General features: G+C 38.5%; 1 protein-coding gene across 1 annotated transcript in view; it reads left to right on the plus strand.

Moving 5' to 3' along the window:
* The first annotated feature begins 14,488 nt into the window (after positions 1-14,488).
* Positions 14,489-23,015, plus strand: part of SLC2A13 (solute carrier family 2 member 13) — a 256,475-nt gene continuing 247,948 nt past the window's right edge. The window contains exon 1 of the mRNA XM_027858988.1: positions 14,489-15,416. Coding sequence (XP_027714789.1) covers positions 14,840-15,416 — 577 coding nt within the window. The 5' untranslated portion in view covers positions 14,489-14,839. The remainder of the gene's footprint in view (positions 15,417-23,015) is intronic.

Consider the following 23,015-nt stretch of genomic DNA (forward strand, 5'->3'; position numbering starts at 1 on the left):
ACATTTATGGGTTTTTTGTTTTTGTTTTTGTTTGTTTTGTGAGGCAATCAGGGTTAAGTGACTTGCCCAGGGTCACACAGCTACTAAGTGTCAAGTGTCTAAGCCACATTTGAACTCAGGTCCTCCTGACTCCACACAGGTAGGCATTTAAATGAGAAGGTGGGCTAAAAATTTTCAGCTCCTCCTACTGAGAACATGGCTTGATCATGAGACTCAGCCACTTCCAGCAATATGGACAGAGGAATATCACGCAGACCACTCTGGTTGGTTTTCTCCTTCATGAGCTGGGTTACCCTAAATTATAGTAGAGGGATGCAAGGGCATAGGTTTAATGCTTTAGGGTTGGAATCTACCTACATTAGACTCTGTTTACACTTTAGATAGAAGTAAGGTCTCCTAGTTGTAGATGTTCAGGCCACTGACCAACTGGCTAACTAGAGATCCTCACTGTGGAGAAGCAGCACCTCTAAGTTCAGCAATTGAATACTCTATGTAATTCATGTCACTGCCCACAAGCTTGTGTCTCTACTCACAAGAAAGGGCCCTTCCTACAAAAATGATATGGAATAAACAAGCTGATCAGGCCTGTGCAGCTCAGTGAATTCATGCTTGCATAGGTCATAATAATGAGAAAATTATGCAGCTGTGAGCCCATGAGAGAGAACTCCACATCACCCATAGTGAATCAAGCCATGCCCCCAAATACTATGAAACTTGTCAGTTCTGAAAGTATATCCTAAATCCCCTGTCCAAGAAGATCCCATGAGGGGTGTGGGCCAATACACTGTTGTGTTCTTTGTATATTCTGATGGCTATAAATACCTGTAAAGAACATGGGATCACCAACCTGACTATAAGTCTATCATCAAAGCCCTGCCTCTGGCTGGGATACCTAGACTAGAGTCTTAATTGAGTAGGGGGCATTACATGGTCAGACCTGCCCTTTAGGAAAATCACTTTGGTGACTGAATGGAGAAGATGGATTGGAGTGGGAAGTTTATGACAGAGACACCACCCAGCAAGCCATTGCAATAGTCCAGATGTAAGTGATAAGGGCCAGCACCAAGGTGGTGGCACTATCAGAAGACAGAACCTGGTGCATTTAGAGATGTTACAAAAGTGAAATCAACAGGCCTTGGCAACACCTTGAGAGACAGTGAGGAGTCAAGGATGATGCCTAGGTTATAAGCATAGGTGCTACTCTTGATAGTAAAAGGGAAATTTACAAAGGGAGAGGATTTAGGGAGAAAGATAATAACTTCTATTTTGGACAGGTTGAGTTTAAGATATCCTTCATCTAGTTTGAGATGTTTGAAAGGCAATTGGAGATATGATATTAGAGATCAGCAGAGAAGTTAGGGATGGATAAGTAGATTTGAGAATCATCAGCATAGAGATGATAACTAAATACATGGGAGCTGATGAGAAGGGTTTAGGATAGAAAAAGGGCCTTGTGGGACAGCCATGAAGTGAATTAGAATCCAATAAAGGAGACTACGAAGAATCAGTCTGGTAAGTAGGAGAAGCAGGAGAAAGTGGTGACCTGAAAACTTAGAGCAAAGATAGTATCAAGGAGAAGAGGCTGATTGATAGTATTAAAGGCTACAGAAAGGTCTAAAGGAATAAGGATTGAGAAAAGGCCACTAGATTTGGCAATTAGAAGATCATTAGTAATGTTGGAGAGAGCAGTTTCAGTGCAATGATGAGATCAATAAAAGATTGTAAAAAGGTGAGAAAGTGGAAGTAAGTATTATAGATGGTCTTTTTGAGGAGTTCAGACACAAAAGGCAGAAGAGATATATAGGATGATAGTAGGGATGGAAAGATCAAGTGAAGATTTTTTGAGGATGGGGGAAAAATGGGCGTGTTTATAGGCTGTGGGGAAAGAGCCAGTGGACAGGGAAAGATGGAAGATAAGTGTGAGATTAGGGATAGTTGAGGGGTAATCTGTTGGAGTAGACAGATTAGAATGGGATCCCTTATAGAGGGGTTTGCCTTGTCAAGGAGTAGTGTCACCTCTTCATGTGAGATTGGTGAAGAAAATAGTGGCAGAAGGCATCTGTGTGATAAGAGATGAGGAGAAGGGGAGAAGGGGCTCTCAGCAAAAGGCCTCAGTTTTTTTCAGTAAAATATGAGAAAAAGGTTCTCAGCTGAAGTGGGGCCACAGTAATGTTTTGAAGCTTTGAGGGAGAGTGTGGAAGGTGTTCTGAAGAGTTTCTGCTGCTTTGAGGTTCCCTAGCCATTTCATTCCCAAGCAAAAGGTACCTCCTCACAGTTCGATGCTTGTTGCAATTTAGGTGGAAGGCAATGGGTGGGATTGAGCTAACAAAGTCTCTGTAGCAGGAGGGGAATCCCTGTGTGGGATCTAGACACAAATTCAAGTGGATTTGTACATCTCTGCTTGACAGGTTAATCTAAGAAGGGTGCTCAGTAAAGATATTAAGGCATTAATAAGGATTCTCTTGTGTTTATTCATAAGACTTTAAACTTATCAGGCTTGTTGTTTTCTTATTCTGTGGATTTAGGTATAATTGTTCTATATTTGGTTCATAATTTCTCTCTCTCTCTCTCTTTTTTTTTTTTTTTGCTTTTTTGGAGAGTTGATGGAGCCTAGGGGAAAATGTGTACATATCTATCTTGTTCTCGTTCCAATTCTTTCCTTTTTTTACTATAAGGATTTTGCAAATAGGGATTGACTGCTATCTCTTGCACCATTTTTTCTTCATAAGGTTTTCTGCCCCTTCCTTCCAACTTAAGTCAGAGGCTTGAATTTAAAGTTCTTGCACACCAGGATTTCTTTTTATCTTATAAACAAGGTCCCCTGACATCCCGGCTTATGGCAAGAAAGTTATTCCAGATTCCTGGGTTAACTTGGCTCTCTCTGTTATTTGGAAAACACTAAAACCTTACCACTCTGAGCTAGGTTAGGGGAATGTTTTCCATAGACCTAAGTTCCAATTAAGAAAGAATTTGGGCTTGCTAAGTAAGTTCAGCTCAACACTACCCTTACAGTGGCATATAGTGTAGTGGATACCCCTAAAACTACTCAGTACGAGTGATCCTTTGATTGCCAGGTCAATGAAATTGCCTTTTACTTTGGCAAAAGGCATGGCTTTTTTTGTATTTCCAAGTTTTTAGTTTCCTATCCAGGATTTCTGATTTCCTAAGATATCCTTTCTTTTTAGTTTCTTTTGGGGTATATTATTTAATCCCAAATGTAGCAAAGGATCTAGATAATGATTGACAAATTTCATAAGTCTCAAGATCCATCTTATATCCTATATTCTACAAATATACTAATTGGACATATATTTATGATTATACTGTGCTTCTTACCAGTAGTTTTGAGAACCAACAACAATGAAATCCATGGAAGCTAATGACATCACCAAATGAAGTAGTATAGAGGGAGAACAGAAGAGGACCCAGAACCAAGCTTTGTGGGGACACCTCTGATTAGAAGGCATGATCTGGATGAGGATCCAGGAAAGGAGACTGAGAAAAAGCAGTCAAACAGGTAGGAGGAAAAACAGAAGAGTGATGTCCCAAAAAACTGGAGAGAAGAGAATATCAAGGAGAGAGTGATCGGCAGTGTCTAAGGCCACTGAGGAAACAGAGGATTAAGAACAGGCCAATGGATTAGGCAATTTGGGATATTAATAATAATAATAACTAATATTTATATGGTACTTACTATAATTATTATCTTATTTGATCCTCACAACAACCCTAGGAGGTAGATTCTATTATTATCCCCACTTTACAGTTAAGAAAACTGAGGCAAACAGTGGTTAAGTGACTTGTTTAGGGTCACACAGCTAGTAAGAATCTAAGGCTAGATTTTTAAAATTTTACTTATTTTTTAATTAATTAATTAATTTTTAGTTTTCAACAATCACTTCCTTAAGCTTTTTGAGTTTTAAATTTTCTCCCCTCTGTGCCCCCCCTTCCTTCCCAAGACAGCACACAATCTGACATAGGCTCTACATATACCTTCCTACTAAACATATTTTCATATTAGTCATGTTGTAAAGAATTAGAACCAATAGGAGGAACCACAAGAAAGAAAAAAAAAAACAGAAGCAAAAAAAGAGCAAATAGTATGCTTTAATCTGCATTCAAACTCCATAGTTTTTTCTTTGCACGTGGATAGCACTTTCCATCATGAGAATTTTGAAGATAGTCTTAGATCCTTGCATTGCTGAGAAGAGCCAAGTATATCAAAGTTAGTCATCACACAACATGGCTGTTACTGTGTACAATGTTCTCCTGGTTTTGCTCATTTCACTTATAACACAATAGTATTCCATTACATTCATATACCACAACTTGTTCAGCCATTCCCCAATTGATGGTCATTCCCTCAAATTCCAATTCTTTGCTACCACAGAAAGAGCTGCTATAAATATTTTTATACATGTGTGTCCTTTTTCTATTTTTATGATCTCTTTGGGATACAGCCCTAGAAGTGCTATTGCTGGGTCAAAGGGTATGCACATTTTTATAGCCCTTTCGGCATAATTCCAAATTGCTCTCCAAAATGGTTAGATCATTTCACAATTCCACCAACAGTGCATTAGTGTTCCAATTTTCCCATATCTTCTCCAACATTTATCATTATCCTGTTTTGTCATGTTAGCTAATCTGATAGGTGTGATGTGGTATCTCAGAGTCATTTTGATTTGCACTTCTCTAATCAATAGTGATTTAGAGCATTTTTTCATATGACTATAGATGGCATTAATTTCTTCATCTGAAAATTGCCTATTTATATCCTTTAACTATTTCTCAATTGAGGAATGACTTGTATTCTTATAAATTTGACTTACTTCTCTATATATTTTAGAAATGAGGCCCTTATTAGAGACACTGCTTATAAAAATCTTTCCCAGTTTTCTGCTTTCCTCCTAATCTGGATTGCATTGGCTTTGTTTGTGCAAAAACTTTTCAATTTAATGCAGTCAAAATTACCCATTTTGTATTTCATAATGTTCTCTATCTCTTGTTTGGTCATAAATTTTTCTGTTATCCATAAATCCGACAGGTAAATTATTCCTTGCTCTCCCAGTTTGCTTATAGTATCAGCCTTTATATCTAAATCGTGTACCCATTTTGACTTTATTTTGGTATATGGTGTAAGATTTTGGTCTATGTCTGGTTTGGGCCATACTCTTTTCCAGTTCTCCCAGCAGTTTTTGTCAAATAGTGAGTTCTTATCCCAGCAGCTGGGGTCTTTGGGTTTATCAAACAGTAGATAACTATAGTCATTGACTACTGTGTCTTGCATACCTTACTATTCCACTGATCCAATACTCTATTTTTTAGCCAGTACCAAGTAGTTTTGATGGTCACTGCTTTATAATACAATTTAAGATCTGGTATGGCTACACCACCTTCCCTAGCATTTCTTTTCATTAGTTCTCTTGATATTCTGGACATTTTTGTTCTTCCAGATGAATCTTATTTTTTTTCTAGCTCTATAAAATAATTTTTGGTAGTTTGATTGATATGACACTGAATAAGTAAATTAACTTAGGTAGAATTGTCATTTTTATTATATTAACTTGGCCTACACGTGAGCAACTGATGTTTTTTCCAGTTCTGAACAGTTACAAGTATCATCTTCCCATGTAGGAATGTAAATAGTTTAACCTTATTGAATAACATCATGGGGTTTTTTTTCTTTCCTGTTTACTTGAGTCTTGTATTTGAAAATCAAATTTCTGTTGAGCTCTGGTCTTTTTATCCAAAAGATTTGAAAGTCCCCAATATCATTGAATGTCCATCTCCTCCCTCAAAGATTGTGATCAGTTTTGCTGGGTAGCTGATCCTTGGTTGTAATCCAAGCTCCTTTGCCTTACAGAATATTGTTTTCCACACCCTAAGATCTTTTAATGTTGAAGCTTCAACCTCCTATGTAATCCTGACTGTGATTCCACAATATTTGAATTGTTTCTTTCTGGCCACTTGCCGTATTTTCTCCTTGACCTGATAACTGGAATTTGGCTACAATATTTGTTGGCATTTTCAATTTGGATCTCTTTCAGGAGGTGATCAGTGGATTCTTTCAAAAACTATTTTACCCTTTGGTTCTAGGACCTCAGGGCAGTTTTCCTTGATGATTTCTTGAAATCTTATTTTGATCACGGCTTTCAGGTAGATCAATAATTCTGATATTATCTCTGCTGGATCTATTTTCCAAGACAGTTGTTTTTCTAATGAGTTATTTTACGTTTTCTTCTATTTTTTTTATTCTTTTGATTTTGTTTGACTGATTCTTGATGTCTTATTATTAGCTTCCACTTATTCAGTTCTAATTTTTAATGCATTGTTTTATTTGGTGAGTTTTTGTGCCTCTTTTCCCATTTGGCCAATTCTACTTTTTAAGGAGTTGTTTTCTTCAGTGTACTTTTTTCCCCCCATTTGGCCAACTGATATTTTTAAGGACTTGTTTTCTACAGTCAATTTCTGTCCTTCCTTTTCCAAGCTATTGATTCTTTCTTGCATACCTCTCATTTCTTTTCCTAATTTTTTCTTCTACCTCTCTTATTTGACTTTTAAAATCCTTCTTGCACTCTTCCAAGAAGGCTTTTTGGCCTTGAGACCTGTTCATATGCTCTTCGAGGTTTTGGATGTGGGTATATTGACAATGTCGTCCTCTTCTGAATTTGTGTTTTTATCTTTCCTGTTCCCATAGAAAGAATCTATGATCACTGTCCATTTCTCCTTTTTTGCTCCTGTTGTTTGCTTATTTCCTGGCTTGTAAAGTTGGTCACTGCTTCTGAGGCACAAGAGGCACTGTCCCAATCTTCTTGTGCTGGGGGTGAGGGACCCATCACTGGCTTTGTGTGCTGGGGCCTCAAGTACTGGCTGTAGGGATCTGACAGTTTAACTAGTGCTTAGGGTCAGCAACACTGAAATTCTCTTGGTGGCAGTAGTGGGGGTCTGTCCCCTGGAGGATGCCTGCTCTCCCGAGCTGCTCTGAATCACCGGGAGGTGTGGTTGCTGGAGGATGCCTGCCCATGGGCACATGTGGTGGTTTTCTGAGCTGGAGTCTACTGGTTCCCTTGCCTGTGCCAAGGCACTGGTGGGGTCCTGGTGCTCTCACTTGTTTGCTCCATCACCCTCCCATGGGTTTGCTCAGGTGGGGCTTGCTGCTGGCTTGTTGTGACACCTCCCATCCTGTACTATTCCCCTTTCACCAGAGTGAGAGGGACCTTTCCCATTAATCCCCCAAGCTTCCTGGGCTAAATGACTGCTACACCCCATCTTTCTGTTGAGTCAGTTGTTCCAGGGGTTTTCCTGGGGCGATATTTTCTGGGTTTTTAGAGGTCAATAAGGGAGAGTGAGAGCATCTTACTGCTTACTCTGCCATCTTGGTTCCCGGAAGTCTGTCTAGACTTTCTAAAAATTAGTGTTATCTAAAAATAGAATTGGCTGCTTTATAGGGGAATTGCTCTCCTTACAAGAAAAATAACCACTCATCAGGTAGAGTACATTCTTGTTCAGGAATAATTTGAACTACATGGCCACTAAATTCCCATCCAACTCAGATGCTGTGCAGGGGTTGAATTAAATCACCTCTAATAAGTGCTAATATGACAAAATAAATATATCTTTGAGATGAAAAGAATTTCAGAAGTCATAGAGTCTTAGACTAAGGGTTACCAAAGACCTCCAAAGATAATATAATTCAACTCCTTCATTTTATAGATGAGAATAATAAAGAAGTTAAGTAAGAAAATGTAACCTCTGAACCAAATTAATCCCAAAGATTTTTTTTAAAATAATGAATGTTAATGAAGCAGAAATTTTAAGAAGTCTCTAAACCAAGATGAAAACATATTGGCAAATCTCTTCCAATGGATTTTCCTTAAAATGAATTTACACTTAAGATAAATCTCCAATTTACCCTGTCTATATCTTGTTTGCACATAGTTGTTTGCTTATCTCCCTTTTTAGACCAAGTTCTTTAAGAGTAGTAACTTTTATTCACCTTTGTTTGTATCCCCAGTACTTAGCATAGTGCCTGGCACATAGTAAATGCTTAATAAATATTTGTTGATTGAGCTTGTTTTTGTAGGCCCAATTATTTTATTTATTTTCTTCCACTTTCTTTTTTCCTATTGATTAATTTAATAGGTTTAAATACCTGGTCTGTGCTCTATTCTCACCCCAATACAACAGACCTTTCATTCTTACTAAGTTGTTTTGACCCAGACTATTGTTTCATTCTGTTATTTTGTCAGCTTTGCCACTCTAGAATTAATTTTGAAGCACTATCTTAAAGTCATTTAGAAGGGAATCTGGGAGAGCTCAGATGAGTCCCTGCCTTTTTTTTCCTATCATCTTGGTTCCGCCCCCCTCAATTGTGCTTTTTAAGTTTTCTTTTCTTTCAGTGAATTTTTGTGGCTCTGTAACCATGCTTTTAATTCTCTTTTTATAATTTTCTTGCATCACTCTCATTTCTTTCCCCAATTTTTCCTCTACAACTATAATCTTTATCTTTATTATCATATATTATTGTATGATTATACATATAGTTATAATATTAGTATAATATAGTTATATTATAATACAATTATAATAATATAATATAAAATAAGATATTCTTATTTCATTATCTTTAACTCTTCTAAGAATCCTTGCTGAGCTTGTGTCCAATTAGCATTTTTCTTTGAGGCCTTTCTTGTAGGTGTTTTCACCTCAGTCTTCTTCTGAGTTGTTGTCTTGGTCTTCCCTGCCACCATCATAGGTCAAGTTCTGTTTTTGTTGTTTGCTTATTTTTCCAGCCTATTTCTTGACTTTAAAGTTTATGCTAAAGTCGGTCTCTACTCACAAGGGGGTGGGGAGGCACTGTCTTAAACTTCAGACTTTTTCGTGCTGTTCTTTTTAGAACTAGCTCAGTTTGGAAGGGTCTGCAAGTTTTTAGTGCTTCCAAGGTGGTATGATCTAGGGAGACTCATTACTGCTTTCCTGGTCTATGATCTGGTCTTTATCCAGGGACTCCTCTTTGCAGTTGCAAGTAGTAGCACTGGTTTTGTCCCTGGAATTGTGACTAGGTCTTCTGCTCTCGTGCAGCTGCAAGTACTGGTACTCTTGTCTGCCTTGGAACTGAGACGAGGGCCCTTGAGCCCTTGTAACTGACCACAAGTGGTTCTCTCTGCCCTGGAACTATGACCCAGAGCTGCATAGGGACAATAGAGTTGCCAGCCTGGGCTGCAACCAGGACCCTCAAAGGATTCCCTGTGCTCTCTTTATGACCAGTTGTCTGATCTCACCCCCTTACTGCCTCTGGGCTGAGAGCTCCTGAAGCTGTTGTTACCTCTGTTGTGGCCTCCTCCAAGGCTTGCTATGGCATATGCTCTAGGCCAGCCTCCACGCCTGTGTCACAGACCTCTCCTGCCAATCTCCTAAGTTGTCTTAGGCTAGAAAATATCTCAGTCTAACCTTTTGTTGGCTTTACTGCTCTAAAATTTGATTTGAAGCAGTATTTTAAAATAGTTTAGAGGGAAATGTTGGAAGAAGTCAGCTGTATTGCTGCCATCACTCCACCAGACATGTTCACTCTTTCATTTTTATCCATCTTATCCCAGCTGAGTCTGGGAATGAGCTATCTCCAATGAATGACCTGCTTGGCCCACCAGCTGTAGATCAGACTGGCAGCCAAGAAACCATTTCTTGAAAGCAAGGGAACAACTCATTCATCATTATGTCACACTGTGAAGTATACTTAGTGGTGAAAAGAATGATTGTAGCTATCATTTTTAGTTTGAATTCACTCTCTTCAGACACCAGAGTATTAGAGAGGAGATTGTACTCCAGTAGAGAAGGGATGTTTTTGTACTTTTATTCTTGTTATATTTTCTAAGTAAATATACTTTTGTAAAAGCTAATTGATGTTAATGGTTTTTTTGACAAATAAAGAAGCTTCCAACTGAGGAGGTACTAACTGGCATTGGCAAATGATATTTGGGCAGAAGTCACTGGTGGTTGAAATTTATAATATACCAGAAAAGGTGCTTGAAATGATAGCATTAGAAGTACCCCACTGCTCTTCAAGAGTTCCTCTAGAAACTTGAGAAGGAGAAGTAACTATCCATGGTTGGGGAGAACTGGTCTGCTAGTATACATGTGGGTTGAGTAAGTCCAGAGTCTCATTATGTGCAAAAACTAAACAAAAAAACCCCAAAACTGTACATAATGAAAAGTAAACAAATCATTCAAAATAGAAGTTCACAATTTCATATACAATCCTTTGTTCACTGCTCTTTTTATACTGAAAGATTCAAATATGGGAGATCAGCCAGATAGTAGAATAGAAAGAAATAATATAGTGTACCTCTCTAAGTGTTTAGCACAGAGTCTGGTACATAGTAGGTGTATAATAGATATTTGTTAGCTAACAGAATCTCCACTATGACTACTCCAAGGACAATCTCAAATGAATATCAGAACAAGTAGTCATCAGCAAGTGAAGAAGAAATCAAAATGGGAAGTTCTATAGGGTCTTACCTAGAGTGCTCTAGGAAGGTCTTAAAAAAACTTATCCATAAGAGAAAAGGGGGGGGCAGAGCCAAGATGGTGGAGTAAAAGCAGTGACTTGCTTGAGCTCTCCCCTAAACCCCTCCAAATACCTGTAAAAAATGGCTCTAAACAAATTCTAGAGCAGCAGAAGTGACAGAGTGAAACAAATTTCCAGCCCAAGATAACCTGAATGGTTGATTGGAAAGGTCTATTGCTCTAGGCTGGGAGAGGAACACAGCTCAGCATGGGCACGCAGTCAACAACCAGGCCTCAGCAAACCTAGAGCAGGCCTCAGGGGACTAGAGGAGCTGTGGCGGTTTCCAGGCTGCTCAACCGACAAAAGCCAAAGACAATTAGAAGGTCAGTAGGAAAGGTCTGTGACCATGGTGAGAGAGAGAAGCTAGGTCCCAGCCCCAGTCCCAGTGCAGCCCCAGGGCGGCAGCTGCTTGCAGAGTTCTCAGCCCACAAATGGAGGGGAGATTGAGTGACTGATCAGAGGGTTATTGCAGGGATCTCTTTGCTGGTGCTGAGGCAGGAATCTCTTGCTTTGCTCATGCTAGGATCTGGGTCACAGTTCTGGGTGATGGTCTTGGCTCAAGGAGGAGCATTGGCATGGTGGAGCTTGTAGCTGTAGTGGAGAGTGAATCCTCCTCACAGTTCCAAGGCAGGAAAGAGTGCTTATGGTCACTCATAGACCAGAGCACAGACCAGGAAAAGAGTAAACACCTTGCCCTTGATTGTACCACCTTGGAAAAAGTGAAAAATTACAGGTCCTTAAAAGTATCTTCAGAAGCTGCACAAAACCCCTAAAGCTTGGAACAGTACATTCTCCACACTGGACACAGACTCCTACCTTAACAAAGAGTTTAAAAGTTAAGTAATTGGCTGGGAACATGAGCAAACTGCACAAATCTTTCTTTGATCATAGAATCTTTGTTTGGTGACAAAGAAGATCAAAACATACAACCAGAAGAAGACAGCAAAGTCAAAGCTCCTACATCCAAAGCCTCCAAGAAAAATATGCATTGGTCCCAGACCATGGAAGAGCTCAAAAAAGATTTTGAGAAGCAAGTAAGAGAAGTAGAGAAAAAACTAGGAAGAGAAATGAGAGGGATGCAAGAAAATTATGAAAAATAAGTTAACAGCTTGCTAAAGGAGACCAAAAAAAAAAAAAAATACTGAAGAAAATAATACCTTAAAAAATAGCCTAACCCAAATGGCAAAAGAGGTTCAAAAAGCCAATGAGAAGAATACCTTCAAAAGCAGAATTGGTCAAATGGAAAAGGAGGTCCAAAGCTCACTGAAGAAAATACTTCCTTAAAAATGAGAAATCAAGACATTACAAAACAAAACCAAAAGAATGAAAAAAATAGAAGACAATGTGAAATATCTCATTGGAAAAACAATTGACCTGGAAAATAGATGCAGGAGAGAGAATTTAAAAACTATTGGACTATCTGAAAATCATGATAAAAAAAAAAGCCTAAACATCATCTTTCAAGAAATCATCAAGGAAAACCCTGATATTCTAGAACCAGAAGGCAAAATAGAAATTGAAAGAATCCACCAATCACCTCCTGAAAGAGATACCCAAAGGAAAACTCCTAAGAATATTGTAACCAAATTCCAGAGTTCCCAGGTCAAGGAGAAAATATTGCAAGCAGCCAGAAAGAAACAATTTAAGTATTGTGGAAACACAATCAGGATAACACAAGATTTAGCAGCTTCTACATGAAGTGATCAGAGGGCTTGGAATATGATATTCTGGAGGTCAAAGGAGATAGGATTACAGCTAAGAATCACCTACCCAGCAAAACTGAGTATAATCCTTCAGGGTAAAAAAATAGACATTCAGTGAAATAGAGAACTTTCAGGCATTCTTGATGAAAAGACCAGAGCTGAATAGAAATTTTGATTTTCAAATACAAAACTCAAGAGAAGCATGAAGAGGTGAACAGGAAAGAGATATCATAAGGGACTTATTAAGGTTGAGCAAATGTTAACATTTCTGCATGGAAAGATGATATTTCTAAGTCATGAGTCCTTTGTTATTATTAGAGTAGTGGGAGGGAAAAATTATATGTGTATATATAAATAGATAAGTAAATAGATAGAGGGCACAGGGTGAGTTGAAGAAGGAGGGGTGATATCTGGAGAATAAAATTAATGGGTGAGAAAGGATTATACTGGGAGAAGAAAGAGAGAGATAGAATGGGGTAAATTATCTCACATAAAACAGATAGGTAAAGGCTTTTACAATGGAGGGAAGCGGGGGAAAGTGAGAGAGAATGAGCGAATCTTATTCTCATCAGATTTGGCTTAAGGAGGGAATAACATACACACTCATTTGGGTATGGAAATCTATCTTGCCCTACAGGAAAATAGGGGGGAAGGGGATAAGAGAGGGGGAGATGATATAGGGGAGGGCAGATTCCGGGAAGGAGTAATCAGAAGCAAACACTTTTGAGGAGGGACAGGGTCAAAAAAGAGACTAGAATAAAGGGGGGGAGGATAGGATGAAGGGAAATATAGTTAGTTTTTCACAACATGACTACTGTGGAAGTGTTTTGCATGACTACACATGTATAACCTGTATCCAGTTGCTTGCCTTCTCAGTGAGGGTGGGTGGCAAGGGAGGAAGGAAAAAAATTTGTAATTCAAAGTTTTAAAAACAAATATTAAAAATTGGTTTCACATTCAACTGGGAAATAAGAGACACAGGCAATGGGGTATAGAAATCTATCCTGCCCTACAGGAAAATAGAAGGGAGAGGAGAAGATAGAAGGGAGGGCAGATTAGGGGAAGGGGTATTCAGAATGCACGCCATCTTGGGGGCGAGGGACAAGATGGGGAGAAAATTTGGAACTCAAAATCTTGTGGAAGTGAATGCTGAAAACTAAAAATAAATAAATTAATAATAAATAAATAAATAACAAATAAAAAAGAAAAAGAAAAAGAAAAAGGGGTCTGTAGGGGACAAGTGGTTTTCCAGGGTGAAAAGTTCACAGGGTCAGGATGAAGTTCCAAAATGATGTCTGCAGCATTGTAGAGAAAGAAGTCTGGAAAATCAGGAGCCCAGAAAGAAATGAAGGAGTGAAAGGAAATATTCACAGAACATCTGTGCATGTTCTGAATCAGGGTAGGTCCTACCATTATACTTTATCATGTATTTCCAAAAGCAGGTTCACCAATTGCCCCCTCCCCTAACAAGCTGGCAAGAAACAGAGGTACGTGCTTCTATGACTGCACACTCATTGGCCGGTTTCCCCCACCCTCTACATGTATAATTCACAACGGGGTAGTCCCAGTATTACCCAGCTAATTAAGTTTTTTCTTTTTTCTTTTTTTTTTAAAGGATTTTAACACTTAGCCAAGCAAAAATTAAAAAACAAAACAAACAAACAAACAAACAAAACAAACACAAAATCCATCAGCAGTGTGCCACGCCAAGACATTTTTCCTCAGACGCTTTCCACCCCAGGATATCTGGCCAGGAAGGTGAGGAAAGACTTGAGGTTTTCTTCAACCAGACTGTGAACAATGTAAGTAGTTTTTGGGTTTTTTTTTTTGGAAACCTGCTCCATTGAATTACAATGGGGCTCTAGACTGCACCAAAACCAATTCACAATCCCATATCAAAAATCTGGTTTGTCTCAAAAAGGTTCAGGTTAGCATACTTGAGAGAAGCTAAGCAAAGTTCCTTTTTATCCACCAGCCCAACCAGCTATTGCTAATCTCCTAGGGGGGGTTGAACGTCAATATAATGTAGGTCTAAATTTATCTGTCATCTGTTCCTTGGGCAATCTCAAGGGGAACCATGGTAGCTCCACGACTTGCCATAGAGTTGGGGGCAGCTAATGAGCAGAGAGAACAGCTCAAATATTCCCAACTACTGCCACTGCCGCATGTGACCAGTGGGGCTCCGCCTCCCGTTTCACCCCAGCTGCGCCAGATCCCTACCTTGGGGGGAGTCTTTTGCAGAGAGTGTGAGACCAGCTCAGATTCCAACTCCTCTTGTACTCTAGCTTTGCAGCTTCAGTAGCTCCTAAGCTGGCATCAATTTCCCTAAGTGTCAGCTGCAGCTGCGGTAGGGAAACAAGAAAAAGGAAGACGGGAGCATTATCTAGGTACCACTGAGTTCGTGCGGAGCTCCTGGAAGAAAAGGGAAAAGGAGGGAAAGAGGCAGCCGCAGAGGCGGCAGCAGCAGCAGCAGCTGTGAGGCTCCGCTTTGCTCAAGGCACCTCAGCCTGCTGTACATACGCGGCTCTGGAGGTTCTTTTTCTCTCCTACAGGGGAAGGCGAAGGCTCCCCTATGAACCGCAAGACAAGCGAGAATGTGGAGTATACCCTGCGGAGCCTGAGCAGCCTTATGGGCGAGAGGCGGAGGAAGCAACAGGATCCAGACTCGGCCATCGCCTCTGGGGAACAGAGCCTCATTGCTGCCACCGAGTCATTCTGCAGCTTGCAGGGGAGTGGTGGCCCAGGCCCAGGCTCCAACACCTACCTTGGCGACAGCGGGGATCTGGAGAGAGCGGCGCGGCGGCAATTCCAGCAGAACGAGACCCCTTCCTTCGTCTACGTACTGTCGGTCTTCTCAGCCCTGGGCGGCTTCCTGTTTGGCTATGACACGGGAGTCGTGTCGGGGGCTATGCTGCTCCTGAAGCGGCAGCTCAGCCTGGACATGCTGTGGCAGGAATTGCTGGTGTCTGGAACCGTGGGGGCGGCTGCCGTCTCGGCACTGGCCGGCGGGGCCCTCAACGGCGTATTTGGCCGCCGTGCCGCCATCCTGCTGGCCAGTGCCCTCTTCACTGCTGGCTCCGTGGTACTGTCGGTGGCGCAGAATAAGGAAACGCTGTTGTCGGGCCGAGTTGTTGTGGGACTCGGGATCGGTAAGTTTGTAGTGGAGAAACCCCTCTAAACAGGCACCATCTAAGTCCCTATAATTAAACATTTTGTCCCTTGTATTTCTGCTATCTCTCCATCTTAGCTCATCCCATAGACACTGGGCTGCCTTTATCTCATTCAGGTCTTCTCTGCAATGTCATGACTAATAACCAAGCCCTCAGCTCAGCCTGTATCTTCCAGCCAGACACAGGCCTTGTATCCCTCTTGTATCTCTTTTAGTGAGCTTGCTCGATTTCCAGGCTTCTCCCATAACCAAGCCTATTTTGATGTTTCTGTCTCTCTCTCCCTTTCCTCTCCTTATCACCAGCCCACCTTGGCCCTTATACCTTTCTTGAACCATTTCCTGAAGTCTCCAGCCTAGCCTATTTCCACTTTACTAGTTTGTCCTGGTCTTCTAAACTGCTTTTCTGGTTCTAAATTATTTTCCCTATCTTTTCTTTCTTCACTCATCTCCATCTTCATTTTTAGGTGCCTTTCCTATTTTTCTCTATTTTCACCCTTCATCTTTCTGCCCACATTTATATCCATTTTTTCCCATTCTTTCCTTTTTCTTTTCCATAAAGGACATGTTTTCTCCTTAAATTTATGTAAAGCAGACTTTCCATACCAATAAGATGGAATATTTTCACATTCATCTACTGTAGTTCAGTCATCACTAAATTAATGGACATCCTCTCAGTTTTTCATTCTTTGCCATGTCAAAAAAAAAAAAAAGCTATGGATATTTTTGTGTATCTTTGCAGTTTGTTTTGCTTGGGTCCAATTCCTCCTTTAATCTATCTTCCCTCTAATTCTCCTTTCTGCCTTCTCTCCTTTTCTTCCTATTTTCCTGTTGAGAAAAATGTATTCATATACTCAACTCTGGTGTGTGTGTGTGTTTTCCTCCTTTGACCAATCAGTTCGGATGAGAGTGAGCTTAAAGTGTCAGCTCCTGCCCCCACTTCTTCCCCCTTGTTCATATAGACTTCTGTTTGTGCAACCTGATTATGTGAGATGATTTCCCCTAACCTTCCTCTCCTTTTCCCTATCTAAGGCCCAACAGAACCACTCCTAGGTCTTCTAATTAGACTCCATATGTGATGCCTGATGATGATAGGGTTCAGAGGGTACACATATGTCACATCCTCTTATTAGAGTGTATGTAGATGATTCTTGTTTAGTCCCTTATGACTATAATGTCTACCTTTTTATTTCTCTTGATTCCTGTGTTGGCACTTCAGAGTTTCTATGTAGCTCTTGTCTTTTTATCAAGAATGCTCCAAAGTTCTCTATTTCATTAAAGGTCTATTTTTTCCACTGTAGGCTCATATTCAGTTTTGTTGGGTAGATTATTCTTGGTTGTAAGCATGTTATCTTTTACCTTTAGAATATCATGTTCCAAGCTCTCCTCTTCTTTAAAGTAGTGGTTGCCAAATTCTGTGTGAGACTATGGGTCCTCTGTATTTGAATCATTCCTTTCTGATTGTTTATGGTATATGTGTGTGTGTGTGTGACACACACACACACATATATAACCTGGAAACTCTGTGCTTTGGCTTTAATGTTTTTAAGAGTTTGCATTTTGGAATTTCTTTCAGGAGATAACCAATGGATTCTTTCTTTCCTTCGATGATCCAGCTGAATCTTTAGTTTATTAATTTCTTTTTTAGAAAATCATCTTATTGTGAACAAAATGCAGCTTTAAAGACTGTCTAAAACAAAGTGTCACTATAGATATCTTCAGATCATAAAAAAAGATTGTGACAAATATGACTAGCTACAATCACAAAACTGTGTTAAGTCCACTATAAATGTATGTTACATAACCTCAACTGGGCCTGTAGTGCTGCAGGGTAATCCTTTTACATCCCTGTATTGTCACTATTCACTCACTATTCTATTTCTCACAGCAGCTATTCCAAACCTTTTCTTTTAAAAATAAGTTTTTATTGCTATATTTTGTTTTTTTTAAACAACTGTAGTTTCTTCCAGTAATCTTCCACCTCCCAGAGAGTCATCCCATATAACAAATAGTATTTTTTAAAGAGAAAAAAAAGAAAGTCATAATAGACATCAAATATTTTGAAAAAATGTAGACGTCTCACCTCTGCAAAGGGGTGCAGTGGGAGAGTCTTTTCGTATCTTTTTTCAAGCCATGCTTTTTCTTTATAATTTTGCAAGCTACATGTTGTGTGTGTATGTATGTGTGTATGTAGTTATTCTTTTGGTTTATATTATTGTAGTCATTGTATGTACTGTTTTCTTGGCTCTGCTTTCTTTATTCTGAATCATTCAATATAGCTCTTTCCATGCTTCTGTATTCTTTATATCCATCATTTCCTACAACATGGTAATATTCCATTATATTCATTTGTTTAGTTGTTTTCCAATCAATGGGCATCTATTTTGTTTCCAATTTTTGCTATCACAGAAAGTACTGATATCAATATTTTGGTGTATATTGAGACTGTCTTCTTGGACTCCTTGGAGTATAAGTCCAGGAGATGAATTTCTGGGTCAAAGGGTAAGGACAGTTTAGTCACTTCCTTGGCAATTCCAAATTGCTTTTGAATATGGTTGTATCAATTCACAGCTCCACCAACAGTACACCACCAATGTGCCTATTTGCTTACAGCTATTCCAACACCGATTATTCCTATCTTTTGTAATCCTTGCCAATTTGTAGGGTATAAAGTAAAACATCATGATTAGTGATTTAGAGTATTGTTTGAAGTAGTTGTTAATAGTTTGCAGTTGTTCTTTTGAGAACTGTTTGTTCCTATCCTTTGACCACTTATGTATTTGGGGAATAGTTTTTGTTTAAGTATATGTACATGAATATGTGTTATGTGTACATGTTAATTTTTTATGTATTTTGGTTATCAAACCCTTGTCAGAAATTTGATACAGACTTTTCTAATTTGATGGCTTCTGTTCTAGGTACATTAATTTTTTTTCTCTGTAGAAGATTTGTAGCTTCATGTAATCAGAGTTACCTATTTCCTCTTTTTAGTAGGCTCTATACCTTGTTTGGTTAAGAATGCATCTCCTGTCTAAAGCTATGAGAGTTATTTGATCCTTTTTAATTTTTTATTGTATTATCTCTAATATTAAGGTCATGTATCTATTTAGAATATTTTGTGGAAGGATTCTTTCTATTTCTACTTTGCCTTCTGGTTCTAAGAGATCTGGGCAGTTTTCTTATGATTTGAAATGTTTAGGCTTTTTTTTTAGTCATGGCTTTTAGGTAGTCCAATTAGTCTTTAGTTATCTCTATTTGGTCTTTTTTCTAAGTCATTAGTTTCTGCCATAAGATGTTTTATTTTCTAATATATTTTCAGTCTTTTGACTTTATTTTAATATTATTGATGTCTCAAGCAATCAGTAACTACTTCCTCCTTCTCCTCTTCCCTTTCTTCTTCTCCTTCTGTTACTAGCTTCTTTTTGGTCCATTCAATTGTTTCAGGAAGTTGGTTGCTCAGGTAAGATATTATTCTTCTTGAGCCAAGTTATTAATTACCTCTCAAATTTTTTTCTTCCATAACTCATTTCTTTTCCAATTTTTTCTCCAGTGCCCTCATTTTATTGATGAAAATACTTTTAACTCTTTTTATTTTTTCTCTTCCAGAAATTCTAGTTGAATTTGGATTTATGCTGTGTTTTTCTTTGAAGCTTTGCTTGTAGATGTTTTGGAATCATTCTTTTCTTTTGGTTAGTGTTGTTTTTTCCCCAGTAGAGTATCATTTTATTTTTAAATGTATTTTATTTTTTCCCAATTACACGTTAAAACAATTTTATCCTTTATTTTGTGTTTCATTTTTTTCTCGATTACATGTAAAAACCATTTTCAACATTCATTTTTAAAAGAGTTCCAAATTCTCTCCCTTTCTTCCCACTACCCTCATTGAGAAGCAGGCAATTTGATATAGGTTATATATGTGTAGTCTTGCAAAACATATTTCCATATTAGTCATGTTGTAAAAGAAAATACAGAACAAAACAAAAACCCTCCAAAAATAAAGTAAAAAAAAAAAAGTATGTTTCAGTCTGTATTCAGACTCCATCAGCTTTCTATCCATAGTATTTTTCATCATAAGTCTGTCAGAGTTGTCTTGGATCATTGTATTGTGAGAATATCCAAGTCATTCACAGCTAATCATCTTACAATATTGTACAATGTTCTCCTGGTTTTAGTCATTTTATTTTGCATCAGTTTAGGTAAGTCTTTCCAAGTTTTTCTGAGAGCATCTAGCTCATAATTTCTTATAGCACCACAGTATTCCATCACATTCATATAGCAGAATGTGTTCAGCTGTTCCCCAATTGATGGGTATCCCCTCAATTTGCAGTTCTATGCCATTAGAAAAGAATTACAGTAAATATTTAGGCATAGTTCTAAATTACTCTATATAATGGTTGAATCAGTTTACAGCTCCACCATCAGTGCATTAGTGTCTCAATTTTCCCACATCCCCTCCAACATTTGTCACTTTCCTCTTCTAGTCTATTAGCCAGTCTAATAAGTATGAAGTAGTGCCTCAGAATTGGTTTGATTTGCATTTTTCCAATCAATAGAGATTTGGAACATATTTTTTCTTGTGGCTATAGATAGCTTTGATTACTTCCATTTGAAAACTGACTGTACATACTTTTTGATCATTGAGGAATGGCTCTTATTTTTATAAATTTGACTCATTTCTTTATATTTGAGACATGAGGCCTTTATCAAAGAAACTTGCTTCAAAATTTTTTTCACAGTTATGATTGCTTAACTGTATTTCCCTCTATCCTGTTTCCCCATTTATTCTGTTCTCTCTCCTTTCACCCTATCCCTTCTCAAAAGTGTTTTGCTTCTGACTACCCTCTTCCCCAGTCGGCCCTCCCTTCTATTACCCCTCCCTTCTCTTGTCCCCTTCCTCTCCTACTTTCCTGTAGGGTAAGATAGATTTCTATACCCATTTGAGTGTGTATGTTATTCCCTCTTTGAACCAGTTCTAATGAAAGTAAAATTGAAGCATTCCCCACCACCTCCCCTATTTCTCTGCCCCCATCACTGTAAAAAGCTCGCTCTTGCCTTTTTTTTAAATTTTAAGCTTTTATTCAGTATTTTTCCCCAGTTACATGTAAAAAGTAATTTTTAAACATTTGTTTTTAAAACTTTGAGTTCCAAATTCTCTCCCTTTCTTCCTCCCCACCCTTTGTCATTGAGAAGCAAGCAATTCAATATAGGTTATACATGTGTAGTCATGCAAGATATGTCCATAGTAGGCATGTTGTAAAAGAAAATGTAGATAAGAAAAAAACTTGAGAAAAATAAATTTAAAAAATATGGTTCAGTTTGTATTCAGACACAATCAGTTCTTTCTCTGGGGTTAGGTAGCATTTTTCATTATAAGTCCTTCAGAGTTGTCTTGGATCATTGTATTGTTGAGAATAGCTGAGTCATTCGTGACTGATCATCTTACAATATTGCTGTTATTTTGTACACAGTACATTTCATTTTGCATCAACTCATGTAAGTCTTTCCAGGTTTTTCTGAGAGCATCCTGCTCATGATTCCCTGTAGCACAGTAGTATTCCATCATAATCACATGCCACAACTTTGTTCAGCCATTCCCCAATTGATGGGCACTGCCTCAACTTCTAATTCTTTATCCCCAGAAAGGAGCTGCTATAAATATTTTTGTACATATAAGTCCTTTTTGTTTTTTATCTCTTTTGGGATACAGACCTAGTAGTAGTATTGCTGGGCCAAAGGGTATGCATGGTTTTGTAGCCCTTTGGGCACAGTTCCAAACTGCTCTACCGAAAGGTTGAATCAGTTCAAACTCTACTAACAGTGCATTAAAGTCTCATTTTTCCCATGTTCTCTCCAACATTTGTCATTTACTTTTCTGTCCTATTATCCAGTCTAATAGGTATGAGGAAATACCTCAGAATTGTTTTAATTTGCATTTCTCCAATCAATAGGGAGGTAGATATTTTTCATATGGCTATAGATAGCTTTGATTACTTCATCTGAAAACTGATCATATCTTTTGATCATTTATCAATTGAGGAATGGCTCTTATTTTTATAAATTTGACTCAGTTCTCTATTATGTTTGAGAAATGTGGCCTTTATGAGAGAAAGTTGCTTCAAATTTTTTTTCACAGTTACTATTGCTAACTGTATTTCCCTCCATCCTATTCTGCCCCCCCATTTATTCTATTCTCTCTCTCCTTTCATCCTGTCCCTCCTCAAAAGTGTTTTGCTTCTGACTATCCCCTCTACCACTCTGCCCTCCCTTCTCCCTTCTCTCACCCCTCCACCTTCTCTTATCCCCTTCCCCTTCTACTTTCCTGTAGGGTAAGTAAGATAGATTTCTGTGCCCAATTGAGTGTGTATGTTATTCCTTCTTTGAGCCAGTTCTGATGACAGTAAGGTTCACACACTCCCCCTGATCTCCCCCTTCTTCCTCTCCATTGTAAAAGCTTTTTCTTGCCTCTTTTAGGTGAGATAATTTACCCCATTTTACCTCTCCCTTTCTCTTTCTCCTAGTACATTTCTGTCTCACTTCTTAATTTTATTTTTAGATATCATCCCTTCGTATTCAACTCACACCTATGCCCTCTATCTTTCCATGCTCCTTCTAAGTAACCTAATAATGAGAAAGGTCTTATGAATTACAAATATCATCTTCTCTTGTAGGAATGTAAACAGTTTAACCTTATTAAATCCCTTATGATTTCACTTTCCTATCTGCCTTTCTGGGTTCTTCTCTTGAGTCTTGTATTTGAAAATCAAATTCTCTATTTAGCTCTGGTCTTTTCATCAAGAATGCTTGAAAGTCCTCTATTTCATTGAATGTCAATTTTTCCCCCTGAAGGATTATACTCAGTTTTGTTGGGGAGGTGATTGTTGGTTGTAATCCTAGCTCCTTTGCCCTCTGGAATATCATATTACAAGCCCTCTGATCCTTTAATGGAGAAGCTGCTAAGTTTTGTGTTATTCTCACTGTGGCTCCACAATACTTGAATTGTCTTTCTGGGTGCTTGCAGTATTTTCTTCTTGACCTGGGAACTCTGGAATTTGGCTACAATATTCCTGGCAGTTTTCATTTTGGGATCTCTTTCAGGAGGTGACAGGGGATTCATTCAATTTCTGTTTTTCCCTCTGATTCTAGAGTATCAGGGCAGTGTTCCTTGATAATTTCTTGAAAGATGACATCTAAGCTCTTTTTTTTGATTATGGCTTTCATTATTGGTAGCCCAATTCTCTCTCCTGGATCTATTTTCTAGGTCAATTGTTTCTCCAGTGAGATATTTCAAATTGTCTTTTAAGGAATTGTTTTCTTCAGTGAGCTTTTGGGCCTCCTTTTCCATTTGGCCAATTCTGATTTTAAAGGCATTCTTATCCTTATTGGCTTTTTGGACCTCTTTTGCCATTTGAGTCAGGGTATTTTTTAAGGTGTTATTTTCTTCAGTATTTTTTTGGGTCTCCTTTACCAAGCTGTTGACTTATTTTTCATGATTTTCTTGCATCACTCTCATTTCTCTTCCCAATTTTTCCCCTACTGCTCTTACTTGATTTTCAAAATCCTTATTGAGCTCTTCTATGGTCGG

Source organism: Vombatus ursinus, unplaced genomic scaffold (assembly GCF_900497805.2).
Source record: "Vombatus ursinus unplaced genomic scaffold, bare-nosed wombat genome assembly UNPS02013950.1, whole genome shotgun sequence".
NCBI classification, from domain to species: domain Eukaryota; kingdom Metazoa; phylum Chordata; class Mammalia; order Diprotodontia; family Vombatidae; genus Vombatus; species Vombatus ursinus.